General features: G+C 46.7%; 1 protein-coding gene across 1 annotated transcript in view; it reads right to left on the bottom strand.

Moving 5' to 3' along the window:
• LOC134395313 (protein Wnt-3a-like) overlaps positions 1 to 9,398 on the bottom strand; it is a 105,268-nt gene extending 95,870 nt beyond the window's left edge. Inside the window, exon 1 of the mRNA XM_063121471.1 lies at positions 9,310 to 9,398. Coding sequence (XP_062977541.1) covers positions 9,310 to 9,380 — 71 coding nt within the window. The 5' untranslated portion in view covers positions 9,381 to 9,398. The remainder of the gene's footprint in view (positions 1 to 9,309) is intronic.
• Positions 9,399 to 15,783: the final 6,385 nt, after the last annotated feature.

The raw sequence follows: 15,783 nt of genomic DNA, 5'->3' as shown, positions 1-15,783 counted from the left end.
AGCGTGCCTGGCCTCTTTCGTCATTAAACCAAACAAAACCAGTAAAACACACACACACACACACACACACACACACACACACACACACACACACATTGTGGCTTCTGCCTTTAATGGCCTTCTAGGTTTTAACATACCCACAGCAGCCAAACTCACAGAGGCAGAGAAAGCAGTTGCAATGGGTTAAAGCAGAGGTGCAAAATCATAGGCTGGCAGGCAAAAGCTGGCCTGCTAAATGTGGCCCTCCAGGGTTCCGCAGAAGGCCACGCCCCTTCCCAGTTTTTGTGGAGCCCTTCCACCCCTGTTCTAACAGGTTGAAATGCCTCTCCTTACCGGCAGTAAGAGCTTTAAGCTATATGCTGGTATTTGGGCCTTGCCCCCTCTTTGCCTTGGCCACACACCCCACTGGAATATGGCCCCTCCCCTACACACACACACACACACACAAACACCAGAGCTCCTCCCAAACTGAATTAAGCCCTGGAGTTGAAAGAAAATCAACATCCCTGGGTTAAAGGATAATGGCCATTTCTACACCTGCCTTTTTTCCTGGGATCGTCCTGGGATCATCCCTGTGCATCCAAATGACACACAGGGGATCCCAGGAGCAGGCAGGAATGAGCCCTCCATTTGCCTGGGATCTCATGTTTAGCCTGGAGAAGTGAAGATGGAGGGGAGACATGAGAGCACTCTTCAAATACTTCAAAGGTTGTCACACAGAGGAGGGCCAGGATCTCTTCTCGATCCTCCCAGAGTGCAGGACACGGAATAATGGGCTCAAGTTAAAGGAAGCCAGATTCCAGCTGGACATCAGGAAAAACTTCCAGACTGTTAGAGCGGTACAACAATGGAACCAGTTACCTAGGGAGGTTGTGGGCTCTCCCACACTAGAGGCCTTCAAGAGGTAGCTGGACAACCATCTGTCAGGGATGCTTTAGGGTGGATTCCTGCATTGAGCAGGGGGTTGGACTCGATGGCCTTGTAGGCCCCTTCCAACTCTGCTATTCTATGATTCTATGAACCCTTAGGTGTAGAAAGGACCGATGAATCTGGTTTAAAACAGGCCAAACCAACCATTCAAGCCAGCTTGCCTGTCCAGACCCCCTCCACCCTATAGATTGTTTTTAAACCCCATTAAGCATCAGGAACTAGTTTACACAGGGAAACAAATTAGGTGTGTGGGAAGGGATCACCGCTGGCTAGGTTCCTCCCCAACATCCACCCTCAGACACACCTTCCCGGAAGCTCTTTTGCGGTCCAATCCTGGTCTGATGCAGAAGAAATACACACCGCAAGACAACAGATCCTATCTGACTCCGTCTCTCTTTGCGATGTGTCCCGCCTCCCCCACCGCGCTTGGTGGAGAAACCGGGTCTTAAAAAACACCCATATAATAATTCAAAGTAGGCGTGACTCCGGATGCCTTCATAAAAATAGCACAGGTCTCTAGGTTTAATAGCGGAAGAGAGGCAGGAGCAATGGGAAATATTAGATCAAGGTTGTGAAATAAAATGTTCTCACTTTTAGTTCTGGGGTGGGGAGAGGGTTGAAATGGATGGCATGGCAACTTCAAAATCTGGATTGAAGAGACTTCGGTTTGCTAGAGTAATAATAATAATAATAATAATAATAATAATAATAATAATAATAATAATAATAATAATTTAATTGCGTTCTTAACATTTTGAATCATGCTCCTCGAAAATGAAGGCGCAGAGAAAATTCCTAAATCAAATGTAAACGTACCGGTTTCTGGGAAAAGGAGAATTTGTTTTAAAGAAACATTTATGGGGCTGCAGGAAGGCTTACAACAGTTTTGAGGAATGCAATTCCTCCGATTCAATGGTGAATGCGGAGTTAGGGTGTTAATCTAGACGTTTTGTGGCCTGCGATTTTATGCAGGTTTACCTGTGAGTAAGCCCCACGGAACACAGTGGGAACAGCAGAAACGCATGGAATCAAGCTGCAATGTTGTATTTCTAGCAAAGGTACGAAAAGATCTCCTTTTCTCTCACAACTCAGGCTGAAGGGCTAAGAGCTCCAGTAGGTATGTCTTCTCGGGAGTAAGTCCTTGTGAATTCTTGGAGGCTTCTTCCGAAGTGAGGGAACTCAGTGGAATGTACTCCCGAAGAGAGGGGCACGGGATCGCGCTGCATCTCCCAATAAATCGCCCTCATCACACCTATGTAGTATCCCATGCGTGTCTACTCAGGAGTAAGCCCCATCGTGTTCAATGGGACTTACTACCAGGAAAGTGTAACTAGGAGAGCAGTCAATGAACGGTTTCTAAACCTTCCCCCTTCTGACACCCCAAGAGTCTAGAATCCGGACAGGAAAATAAAGTCTGCCTTCGGATTCTAGAACAGACACCAAACCCGATCCGGGGTGCGTTCACTCACAATTCAGTCCTTCCTAATTCAGTGGAAGTTACTCCCCCAAGAAGTGCGTATGAGGCTGCCATCTTATGCTCACTTACCTTGGAGTAAGCCCCCTTCCACTCAATAGGACTTATTTCTGACTGAGTAGCTATTTACCCGATTTCCCTGCAAGGATTGGAAATAAATCCCCTAGATTTTAGTGGACCACAGTCCCAAATCGGGTTGTTCGGATGTGACCTTACAGCCGAGGTCTTCAACCTACTTACTTCCAAGTAAACATGTTTAGAAGGATGGAGAGATTACACGAGCTACTTGAACTGAAGTTGGTTAGTTTATAAATCTTAAGAGTCCCTTGGAACCCTCCCCTTAAAAAAGAAAGAAAGGTTTATTTCATCAGTGCAGGATTCGACTTCCGCATATGAAGTCCATTTTCGCGGCGGCGGCTAAAAACATGCTTGCAACACGTGTGATTTAACAGGGGTTAGTGCGGGAGTCTTTTGCTTAACCCGATCTGTAACCGGGTTGCAAAGCCTTATCTGGCTGCAATGTGTATTATTCGATCTCCTTCCTTCTCGCTCGCTGGGATAAACAGCACTCACACGTGCCACAAATACACGTGCCGCAAAGGTGCTTCTAAGGTATCCTGTGAAAAGGCTTTAAATGTACTTTTTATTGGGAGATGGATTGACATTCCCGTTACAGACGGGTTTTCAAACAAACGTCCTGTGTGTGAAAACGTACAACAAACTCTGTTTCTGAGTCCAGATAAGCTGTGGAATGCATTGACTTCGACACCAAGGCAGGATCTACACTACTGCTTTAAAACAGTTTATAACGGTATTGACTACCGTTGGAGCCCAGGACACACTCCATATACAGTTTTCAAACTGTTTTCAAAGTGTCCTATCCTGCTTGGTGTGTTATTTAGTGTGTGTGTGTGTGTGTGGGGGTGTCTTGCCAATTTCATGTGTTCATTGTTGCAAAATACCTACAGAGCTCTCAGACTCCACGTACAGTTGGGCAGAAAGGGGGGGGGGGGCGAGTGTGTGTGGACGTTTTGAGAAGAGGATCCGACTCTGAAAACGGAGATCGCATCACCTGTGCATACACCCATGTACACACCGCCCTTCTCATGACTAGGGAGTTTCTCCTTCCCTCCCCTACTTAAGATACACTTAAGGTTTCAGATTTTTACACATCCCTAAATAGATACGGGTGTGGGGAGGCCTTTATGTGAGTACTTGGCTTCAGAACCTGATTTGGACGGCAAGGATGTATAAAACAGAACTGCTGGGTCAGTCCAAGCGTCCCCCTGGAAGGTTTGATTGAAAGCCCTGCGTGCAGATTTTAGTGCCATCAGAGACGAGGGCAGCTTTGAGCATGTAAAGAATGCACCTTCCTCATTTCCGGGTCATCACAGCCAGCCCATCCGTGGATTCCGTGAAAAGGCAAGGGGAGTCATTCCCAGGCAGGTTTGAGCCCCCACATCGATAATAATAATAATAATAATAATAATAATAATAATAATAATAATAATAATAATAATAATAATATCACCTCCCCCTTGACAAAACAGAGGCGGCACTTCTAAGCACATTTCCCCGGAAAATGAACCCTAGGACTGAATTCGGAATCGATACGATCTACTTCGGAATCAATATGATTCGGATTGGCCCGGAAAGGTCGTCCGCACACGCAGCTTCACCTGTCTCGGCTCAGCCTGCTCCCAACAACAGTTGCTGCCTTGGGACATGTCCAGTTCAGAGGGGTTTACTCCCGAGAAACTGGGCCTAGGATTGAAGCCTCGATCAATTAATCGATCTGGAAAGCGACAAACCCCCCCTCCGTATTTGTCGCCTTTTGGGGTGGTGGGTGGTAAAGCCCCCCCACACACACACACTTCTGGGTGCAACGGAAGGCCACGCGTTGCTTCACTGTCTTCGATTCCAAACGATCGCTCCCTGCTAAGCTCTACCCCAGGCCTGGGAATTTAAAAATAAACACTGGGAGAGTGGCTGGAATCCCAGGTGTGCAGGCGGCGCGCAACCTGTCTTATCAAAGACCGTATTTGCATTTTATTACCTTGCGCCCGCCGTCATCCCATAACTATTTGGGGAATTCTGCCTTCAACGCCCGCCCGCCCCTCCGACCCCTCCCCACGGTCCGGAAAGAAAATGTGCGGTGTGTGGGTGTGCTGCGTGAGTGTGTAAATATATATATATACACACGCACACGCACCGCGGCATCTCCATCTCTGCGCCCAGACAAAACAAATTGCGCTTGATAGACACACCGCGGCCTTTTTTTCAACCTCGCTCTCCTTCCACGCGCCTCCTCTGCTCCTTCTCTTCACGCTCCTTCTCTTCTTGGGGCTTGGAGGATGGATCAACCCATCTCTGTTTCTCTCTTCCCCCCCCCCGCCCCCCCACTTACACACGCATTACTATAAATTGGATGTAAATCATACTTAGAGGAGACCCGTTGAAACCCATGGCACTTGAGTTAGGCACGACTTGGGCCATAGCTAGACCTCAGGTTTATCCCTGGATCGTCCAGGGGTCAAACCTGTTCATCTAAGTGACACACAGGGGATCCAGTGTTCAGGCAGGGGCGAACCCTGGATGATCCCGGAATAAACCTTAGGTCTAGCTGTGGCCTTACTAAACTCCCGTTGGATTTCAAGGCCGAGGTTTGGATCTCACCCCATTCATGGTCCGGCTTTTTCTGGGGGCCTGGGTGGGGGGAAGGGAAGAAAACGAAGCAGCTTCGGATTTACTTTTTTTTTTTTAAGAGAGGGGGTGATTTGGCGTTCTGAAGGGAAGCCCTGTTTTGCAATCTTGCACGCACATATTGCAATACAAGAGATGCAATGCAAGAATCCGTTTCTTTCAGACACATTCAACACGGATGACTTTTTTTTTTAAAAAAATGGTTTGGTCCTCGCCCTCAACACCCCCTTCCTTAAAATTCCTAGATACAACCGGACACACACACACAAAGACACACAGTTGTCAACTTGATATAGGTCTCAACTTTGCAAACACGCTCTCTTGTTTTCAATGGAACTGACGTTCGACTTGCCTGCCTGCGTGTAAACGACGTTTCGTCGCTCTCCGCTTCTCCAGCATACAAAGAGTTGTATAAACCAATTTATGATACACAGCGGCGAGTATGTGTAAAGGTCTAAAGACATTTTTATAAAAAAAAAAAAAAATCAAATAAAATCTGTATGATTTGTTACAAAGCGTCACATCGGTCGGTGTTGGTTTTTAAGTCGAATTAGTCTCAAAGGACCATCTTAATCCCCCCCCCCTCTGTTTCGGCTTAAGGAGATTGAGGACCTAGCTGAGAATTCTCTGGCGTCTCTTTTCACACAGAGGCGAGTGGTGTCGGTACACACTCATTCACACGCTAGAGGAAACTTTTTATGACATGTCATTTTTTTTAAAAAAGGCAGGTGGCTATTAGAGAATGGCAAGACATCTTTAATAACTACATTTTTTTAAAAAAAATGCCATAGATTCTCTATTTCACGCCCAGACATTTGTGAGTGTGTAAACCTTCCTCCTTAAGTAATCTGCATACATTTTCTACACTGTCTTGTAGACAATATGCTAGAAACAGCAGTTGGTTTAGGAAGAATATATATATATATATATATATATATATATATATATATATATACACACACACACACACACACACACACACACATATACATACACACATGAAATTTTGTAAATATTTCATTCATAAAAATCCTCTTCACCAGTGCACGCACGTATATATCTTAAACAAATCACTACTCTCTACACAGATGAGGGCGTTTTTGTTTTGGTGTACACATAAGTTATTATACACACACACACACACACACATAATTTAACATGTAAAGAATGACAATCAGGTTTTTAAAAGCACGTGTATCGTACCGGTAAACTCGGTGACAAATCTGGGCTCGTTACCATGTAAGGTGTGAAAATTAGTCTTAGTAAACTGCTCTTCCAAGGAGCCAACACTATTACAACATTAAAAGGCCCGTCTTTAAAATTTATACCGACTATGCGCACGTGTGAACACAAAGACTCAAAGTTTGGCCTCATGTGCGTGTAAATACGAAGAAGGAGGCGTGAGGGATAGACAGAGACCCTTTTTTATGCACACACTGCCATCAAAGTGATCAAGCTATTCCTGGACTGCATCACTTGAGGCGGCTGGGGTGGGTGCTTGGAGGTTTCCACATCGATGTTCTCAGGAAGACACTTCTACCCTGAGGTGCTGTTTTTCTACGTGCAAGGAATTTCACGTCTGTGTGTGTGTGGGGGGGGCAGCGAGCATCCATTCCAACATGCAAATCCTCAAACAACAACACCCCCATCCCTGTAGCAGCCTGAAGTGGTCCTGTCTAGGAAAACATGTGCCTTTTGATTCTTGCTGCAACCTAGTGAATCCCGGGTGTGCGCGCACGTGTGTAACCACCACCGCCTTCCTTCAGGGACCTTGATTTTGACACCACCTTTCCCTCGCGGTGCCCCGACAAGACCTCCGGCGATGTGGGGGGGGGCACTCAATTCCCGGGACGCTGCCGGGCTCTAGGGAGAAGACCATCTCGCTCCACAGTGCCTGGATTCCTCGGCCCGCGGTCGTGTGAACGCCCCCGCGGGAGAAAAAGGGCACGGAAGGAAGCGTGTCCCTCGCTACTCGGGGGCTCTTTGGCCGGGCTGAAACTCGCCCAGGACTGGGGCTTTCTGCGCCGGAGCGAGAAGGAGCCCTTCCTCCTCTCATTCCAACTCCTCGGAGTCTATAATTACCGCTGATGGTTCCGATGTGCTCCGACATGCCCAGCCGAGCGCTCGCTCACTCGCTCTCCCCAGCCTCTGACTCTCCCTCCTGTTCGGGTTAGTCCCTTCACAGTTGGCTTTAAAAACGAGCTCTTAAAGGGGCAAAACATCGCCGACTTTCCCATCCTCGCTATTTATCGCAAGGTTTAAAACCAACTCAGGGGAAATCGAGATGTTGGGATGGTGCTGGCGTGAGAGTGTGTGTGTGGGTGGGTGGGGGGACAGGCTCCCCAGCGGGGCTTTTTTTTTTTTTTTTTAAGACTAGATTCCTGGAGAGATTTTTTATAATTTATTTATTTTTTGGAGAGTGGAGGAATTGATCTTTGCTTAACCTCCCTCCCCGACCTCTGCCCGCCCCCCTCCCCACAACATCAAATCTCTTTGGATGTATTTCTATCTGCTTCCTTCCCTGTAAGAATCAGAATTGCCTCGCCATAGGGCGTTGGGGGGGGGACTTTCACCGTTGGGTTAGGGGCAATCACACATCCTTCGTCAATTTCGCTCTCTTTGCTGCTCTCTCTTTTCAGCCTTGTCAATTTCAGCCCCTTGTTTTCCGCGGACGAAGGGCAGGCATAACAGAGGATCGCTTCCCGGAGTTCAGGACTCCAGTCCTCTGGGATTAAGCCTCCTTCCACCCAGGGGGGACTTACTCCCGAGTAGACAGATACGGGGCACGGCAGGGGAGGACGCCAAACCGTGTCGTTGGAGGGAAAGGGTCGCATCAGGAAGGCGCAAATGCCTCGACCCAGGCTTAAAGGGCTTGTGGAGCGCGGGGCAGGAGCGGGGAAGGGGGAGAGAAAAGAACCGCCTGGGAAGACCATCTATTGAACGTTGAAAGAAAGAAGGGTCGGATATGGGGTGGGGGATCTTTTTAAAGGTCCGAATGGCAGTGCTGAGAGCAGAAGGACGCTTCCCTGTGTCACAGAGGAATAAAGAGACGGGGTTTTTTTTGGGGGGGCGGCGGAGAAAGACTCTTGTGGGCCCCGGTTTTCTGAGCAACTTGCAAGGACTATAAAGCTAAAGGGGCTGTGTACACCTCTCTCTCTCTCTCTCTCTCCCCACACTACTACTACCACTACTGCTGCTGCTTGCAGCTATAAGCAAGGAAGCAAGACATCCGGGCTGCATATTCGACAAAATGTCATCAATGCACACTGTTTGAGATTTTACTCCAGATCATCTCTCTCTCTCTCTCTCTCTCTCTCTCTCTCTCTCTCTCTCTCTCTCTCTCTCTCTCTCTCTCTCGGAGACGGAGGGGGGAAACACAGCTCCTATTATACAACAGAAGGCAAATCTCAGAAGGAGGCGCCCAGAGAAAGACACGCTGCAGAAAGAAACCCACACAGGCGCGCGACAGCTTTCTAGCGATTCCTGCTTTTCCAATGCCCTCTCCTCTTCCACCACCTTTCCAAAAGAACACATTATTTCACACGCTATTCTGCTGTGGCGTGCTTCCCACCCACCCCCACCCCACCCCTTCCCTTCCCTTCCCTTTCCTTTTTCTTTCTGCCCCTTTTTCGAAAGAGAAATATTCCTCACGGGGTGTTGGTGTGTTCCTCCCCTTCCTTTCCTTCCACATGACTAGCTTAAAATCACCTTGAAAAACTCGTGTCGACTTGTATCATTATCTGTTTAATTCACTCAGTACCTTTTGTTCTTGGCAGAAGAGGATCAAAGCCCGATTTTTTCTTTCTTTTTTAAACAACTCTGATCTCTCTCTCTCTCTCTCTCTCTCTCTCTCTCTCTCTCTCTCTCTCTCTCTCTCTGTCACCCCCTGCCCACCTTTCCAGGTTTTTTTCTTCTTCTTTTTTTTTTACTTTACAGTAGGAGAACGGTAGATCAGCACTAACCCAGTCAAAATAAACACAGCGCTTAGATAAATATAAGACGTAAAATGCGAATTCTTAAACCCCTTTAAAGAACCACAATCTCTCTCTCCCTCACAGCATACTAGAAACCAGAACCAGGGAAGTAACCACATCTCTTGTAAAAAAAGCAAAGAAAAAAAGCGAGTGTTATAGGAAGAAAGAAAAAAATGGGGGGCAAGTAACCCCGTGCTCCCCAAATAATCAATAAGAAAGTCAACTTACCACCAGATTGGATAACTTGATAAGACTTGAGTCACCCCACAAAGAAACAGGAAATATCCTAAAAAGGCCATCTCGCCCCCAAAAGTTGGTAAAAACTTTCAGTGTGTATGTTGATGTTGAAGATGAATTATTATTATTATTATTATTATTTTAAAAAACGAGCAAGTCTTCCAACCTTCTCTTCTTGAATGCAAGGGAGGGGGGCGAAGGAAATACCCCACCCCCCAAAAAATAAATAAAATCAGCCCAGCCCAAACAGGTAGGTTATCTATACCTCCTTCCTCGTCCAGTTCTCTCTCTCTCTCTCTCTCAAAGAGGAGGGAAATAAATAACAAACATCAATTTCGGAGTGGGGGTTTTTTGGAGGGGGGAATGTAAAAAAAAAACCCTCTTCTCGCAGCCAGGAGACACTAAACATTTAGAAGAAGGGGGGGAAAAAGTTTCAAGAAGCTTGTTTTAGAGAGACCCAATCAGCAGTTATCGCCACGGGGGAAATTGCGGAGACTTCTCTGCGATGCGTCAATTCAGAAAGCCCGGCGAAGGAATGAGCTAATAGCGAACAGATAGTGTTTTAATACTCATTAAGGACATGTTGGCCCACAAATCGGGAGGATGGAGTGGGGAAGGGTGTGAAAAAGCGAAGAAGAGGCGGCGGCGGCGGAGAGAGTCAGAAAGGAAAGAAAAAGGGAGAAGGAAAAATATAGGGGGTTTAAATAGACTTGGGGGGGGGAACCCCTGTGGTTTAGGGTAGCTATAACAACCTGTCCGGATTTTCACTCCCTGGATAGAAGGAGCCACTAAAATGCTAAAAAAAGGGGGGGTTACATACACCCTCCAATCCACCTATAAGTTATGGGAAAATTTAGGGCTGGGTCACAGCCCCCCCCACCTCTTTTCCTTATGTAAATTTTACATTCACACATGCACACATTAAGCGATTGCTAAATTTAAAGTATCTTTCTCTCTCTCTCTCTTAAATACCCCCCCCCCCCCAAGCGCGGTCCAGCAGTCCTTGGGGGTTTGTTTTACATTTACATTTCAACAAAATAGAAGGAATTGGGGAAATTTTCAGCCAAGGCGAGACATTGAGTAACCGGTGTGTGTGTGTGTGTGTGTGTGTGTGTGTGTGTGTGTGTGTGTCTTTTTTATATTTCTCTCCCCCCAACACTGCATCTATAGTTATTACCAACACGGTAGTTGCTTTTATAGGGAGGAATCTTCATCGTCAAATTGGAATTTGAATGCAATATTTAATTGGGGGAGGGGGGATACTCACCCCACCATGGCTTTACTCCTAAAGAGCAAGTTTAAGTGGTGGATGCAGACGAGCCGATCCACAAACATATTGAGGCGGGACGCATATCTTTTCTTTCAACCCCCCCCCCCCCCAGCCCTGGGAGTTAATTCCAGGAAAAGGCTCCGAGTCCCCGATGCTCACTTCCTTGGGAGTAAGCCCATTTCAATTCAACGGGGCTTCCTTTTGAGTAAAGAAAAAGTGGACCCGGGCTAAACGGGTGTTTAGGATCGAAGCGCTTAGGGGCCGCAGACCGAATTCGGTTGTATTCCGAATTCTTTGGACTGGTGTACACAGAGGGATGGGGGCATCGCTTTCATTGAAAGACCCGGGGTACAACCTAGTTGGGGAATCTGGATTTAAGCCGGTGTCGTCCGAATGAGTCTTCGGAGGTTCAGTCCCCGAATCTAGGACACATGTCACATACATGGGAGTCTGTCCCTTGATATATATATATATATATATATATATATATATATATATGATTTTTTTTTTACAAAACTCATTTCCACGTCCCTGGAAAGTAGTTCAAATCGATGTAAACTGAACTTCGTAGGGACAAGACAACACGTGTTTTAGGGTGGGGGAGGGGACGGATCGGGATCATTTCTGGAATTAAACTGGGGTCAGGGACGTCCACGGGGGCTAAACGGAGGGTCCCGACCCGACCCTTGCTCGGGGAGTAAGTCCACACTGAGTCCAGTGCGGCTGACTGCCGGCCTGAAAGAGCGTGAGAAAGAGAGCAACCTCGCTCCGGCTTAACCGCCTTAGGCTGCAAGGCCACCTCCACTGACGTGGGAGGAAAGGCCATTGAAGACAGCGAGCGGGGCTTCCTTCTGAGTAAACATCCCTAGGTCTGCACAGGTCGAGAATCTGCCTTACACGCGTCTTGCAAACGTCGGGAAGTGGCATGCATCGGAAGTACACACACACACACACAGACACATTGCTCTAGTAATGCAACAATAAATAAATAAATAAATAAATAAATAAGAGATTTCTTTTCGCCACGATTCAGCTGATGGAATCGAGGCAGGAAAGCTCTTAAAGTCTGAATTGTTTTGGATAATAATAATAATAATAATAATAATAATAATAATAATAATAATAATAATAATGGGTCGTTTCTTTCCCCCCTTAACCCCCCCTTCTCCCTATAGTGTATAGGAGGAAACACACACACACACACACACCCAGAAAGGAAAGTTGTCCATCCATCTCCAAAATGCAAAACACCAACCAACCTACGGCTAGAGCCCCGGGTCTCATTTGTTTGTTGTTTGTTGGGCGTTAGACAAAGGCGGGGGGGGGAAGGGGGGAAGGGGCGTCGCGTTTTGTCGGATCCCCCCCCCCGCCCCCAGACGCGCCTGGACCCTCAACAGACGGTCCCGTACTGGTTCGGCTGAACTCGCACCGCACGACCTTTACTTGGAAGTAAGCCCCGCTCGAGTCAACGGGGCTGGCTCCCGTGTAAAGCGTGACCCCGATCCGCAGCCTCCTCCATCCTTTCAGACATCCCATCCACGCCTCCCCCGCCCCGCCCCGCCCCGTGTCATCTCGAATAATACCGAAATGAAGGTTTTATTGTAGCGTTTTAAGGAAACCCGGTAATTTGCCGAGTGGTTTTCATTAAACACACACACACACACACACACACACACACGACCCCTCCCGCTCTTGCACACACACACACACACACACGTGTACTGTAACATGGAAGTGGTCTTTGGAAACCCCGCCCCCGTCGCGATTATATGGGGTGGGGGGGGCAATTTGGGCAGGATTTTGTTAGAAGCTTGATGTAATATCTTGGTACAGAAGCCGTGAAGATATACAGTGTAATCTGCAGCTTTAGATGTGTGACCCCTTGCTCCCATAAATAAACTCACACGCACACACGCACACACACACACACGCGTCTTTCTTTCTTTCTTTCTTTCTTTCTTTCTTTCTTTCTTTCAGCGGCCTCCTTAAGGCTTCAATCCTACGCATATTTATCTATGATCACAGTTCGGACAGCAGCACTCCAATTTAGCTGGCTTGAATCCTCTTAAAAAAACCCAATCCGCTTTGCACTCCGATTCAATCTAAACTTGTTTACTTTGGGGATGCGGGAAATTCCTTTGAACTCATAGGTAGCCATCGGATGCAGTGTGCACGCACTTACTCGGGAGTAAGCCCCATTGAACTCATTGGGGTTTACTTCTTAGGAGACCTGTCTGGGCTTGTACAGCCATACTCTTCAACATGGCCCCAATTGGACTCGTAAGTCCGCTTGCAAACCAACGTGGCTTCCTTCCAAGTAGACGCATTTCACATTGGGACCCCGATTCAGTTGGGAAACACTTCCAGTGGGTTGGATTCACATTTAATCCTACTCAGAGTAGACCCATTGAAATCAGTTGGGCCGGTGAGTAATGTCAAACTGAAGTCCCACGCAGTTCAATCCATTCTTACTAACTTTCGACGATGGGGTTTAAATTTTAGAAAAGCCTGTTTTTAGGATTGCAGCCCAAATCCGAAGACTGAGCTGCGGGCCGATCCGGATTCAATCTGGTTTCAACCCCTACTTGCTGCTCAAGGGGCTTCTATTGATATGGGATGGGAATTCATTTTTCTAGTCTAGACGCTCTTCTGTTGGCTGTCATCCCCCTTTTCTTTTTTCGTTTGGGAGTCACAAATACACGCATTTTTTCAGAAGACAGACCCCCACCTCTCTGTTGGATCCCAAGAGCCAAGAGGATCTGATATAAGGAGGAGGAGGAGGAGGAGGAGGAGAAGAATGGAAAACAGCAAGGCTGGGTGGGGGAAGGATTGATGGAGAAAGGCAAAAGGAGCGCACAGCACTCCAGGACTTTCCCTCCGCATTAAGTGAAAATCCCAGGCAATTATAGCATTACAGGGAACGGAGCGAATGCCTCCGTGTTCAAAGGCAGGGGGATTTTCACAGCCTTTTCAAGGGAAATTGCTTCGATTTCAGACTGAAATGCACACACCCAAACACGCGTCCTCGTAATACACAACCAGAGAGAGGGAGAAAGAAAGGAGGGGGGCGGAGGGGGGGTTAGCAAAAGAGACAACCGGCTGTCTGATGGGGTGTGCCTCCTCCCCACCTATGATGGGATGCTCTTTGAACAGCCATCTCCCCTCCACGGACTTCTCTTTCACACTTTTGAGAAAGCCCCTCTGAAAACGAATGCGCCGCTGGTGTTGTTTTTGACATGCAAACAATGAATGCTCTTATCGGCAAACAGAGCGGAGTTGCAAGACATACCTTCCAGGCGATTTAAGATCGACATGGCTAGACCTGAGCTGCTAATACCTTCGTTGGGTGCCGGGCAGGAGGCTTAATTTGAAGCTTTATGTGTCACCTTACTTTGGGAAAGGACTCAGTGGGTTGCATCTGACGTTAGTCCCACTTGGAGTAGGCCCATAGAAAGAAATGGGATTGAAGTAAGTGTAATATTATATATTACCTAGTGCAACCTATTTCTGAATAAACACACATAGGACTTGACTGCAGGTCCCCCACCCCCAATCTTATAATAATAATTCCATTAGTTACATCAGTCATTGGCATCACATCCAAAACTATACAGAAAACCTTCAGGAACTAGGCCTACCAAAAGGCATCCACACCTGGAAAGCAGTCATACTTAAGCACATCTGGAAAGCAGTCATACTTAAAACATGTTCAATAGTCAGGGAATTTCTGAATCAGTAAAAGTTAGCATGTCTTGGCAAAGCTTGTCATGTCCATTCAGAAAAACCACCATGAATGAGAAAAGAGGGATAATAACAATATTCAACCTTATCAAACCACCTATACCCTACTATACATACTCACCGGAAACAACCTTGGAAAATGCAGATCATAAAATATACTGGGACAGAACAATTCATCTGGACAAATCAATACTTTGCAACCGACCAGACATAACAGTTATAGACAAAAAAGAAAAGAAAAGAAAAACCACACTTATCTCATTGACGTAGCAATACCAAATGACAAAAATGTTGTGGAAAAGGAAGAGGAAAAGAGAGAAAATTATACACCACTGGCCATCGAACTTAAAGAACTATGGCAACAGGAAAAGGTCAGAACTATTCTATTAGTCACATCAGCCACAGGCATCACATCCAAAAACTGTACAGAAAACCTTCAGAAACTGGGCCTACCAAAATACATCCACACCAACAACCAGAAAGCAGTCATGCTTAAAACATTCTTGAATCTGTAAATTACAGCATGACTTGGCAATGCCCGTCATGCCCGTCTAGAAAAACCACCATAAGCGAGAAAAGAGAAAATAATAATAATAATAATAATAATAATAATAATAATAATAATAATAATAATAATATCTATTCAGCCCATCTTTGGGAAACTGGATTTTCTCCCGAACAGGAAGGGCATAAGATTGCTTTATTTGCAATGACTGTGGCACAGCTGAGCGCTACTTCTGCTGAAACAAATGCTGTTGTTGACTTGTAACAAAATCCACACCCTCTCTTCCTTCTTATTGCTCTCTCAGATCCTGATCTGCAAGTTCAGCCTAGCTAATGGCTTGTGAGTAGGTCCCAGTTGGGTCAGGACTATGCTGCATTAGTCTCCTGGAGTTCACTCCCAGGCAAGTGGGGTGTAGCAGTGGTGTTGAAGCGTTTCAGCCAGAGGGCCGGATTCCCTTTCGGAGGAGCTCTGGGGGGCTGTGTTCTGCCCCGCCCAAGTGGTGGGTGGGGTCAAAGGCAAAAGGAAGTGGTTCCCAAAAATACCAGAAATACTAGCATGTTTTAGCTTAGGGCACAATCCTATGCAGGTTTAGACAGGAAGAAAAAAAAAGTCCTACAACTCCCAGAATTCCCCAGCCAGCCATGCACCAAAGCAGGCAAGCCACCAAAACAATCCGTGGTTGCGCACCAGCTGGGCACCAGGTTGGGGAAGGCTATTATAATAAAATTATCTATGATCACCCAGTCAATCTTCATAGCAGCACCCTGTGAGTAGTTCAGGACCTAGAGGCTTACGGCACTGTTAACTCATCCATAACCGTACTCCTAATAAACCATAAACTTACCCTAAGAAAGACACTCTTGCGCTCCACATAAATAGCCAGCCTGTCCTGGGTGAAAATTCCTTGGATTCCTGAGTAAGTTCAATTGAAATCTTTGCAGATAGCTGG

This window comes from Elgaria multicarinata, chromosome 1 (genome assembly GCF_023053635.1).
Source record: "Elgaria multicarinata webbii isolate HBS135686 ecotype San Diego chromosome 1, rElgMul1.1.pri, whole genome shotgun sequence".
Classification (NCBI taxonomy): domain Eukaryota; kingdom Metazoa; phylum Chordata; class Lepidosauria; order Squamata; family Anguidae; genus Elgaria; species Elgaria multicarinata.
Note: the sequence above shows the minus strand (reverse complement) of the source record. Positions and strands in the feature narration are given on the sequence as shown.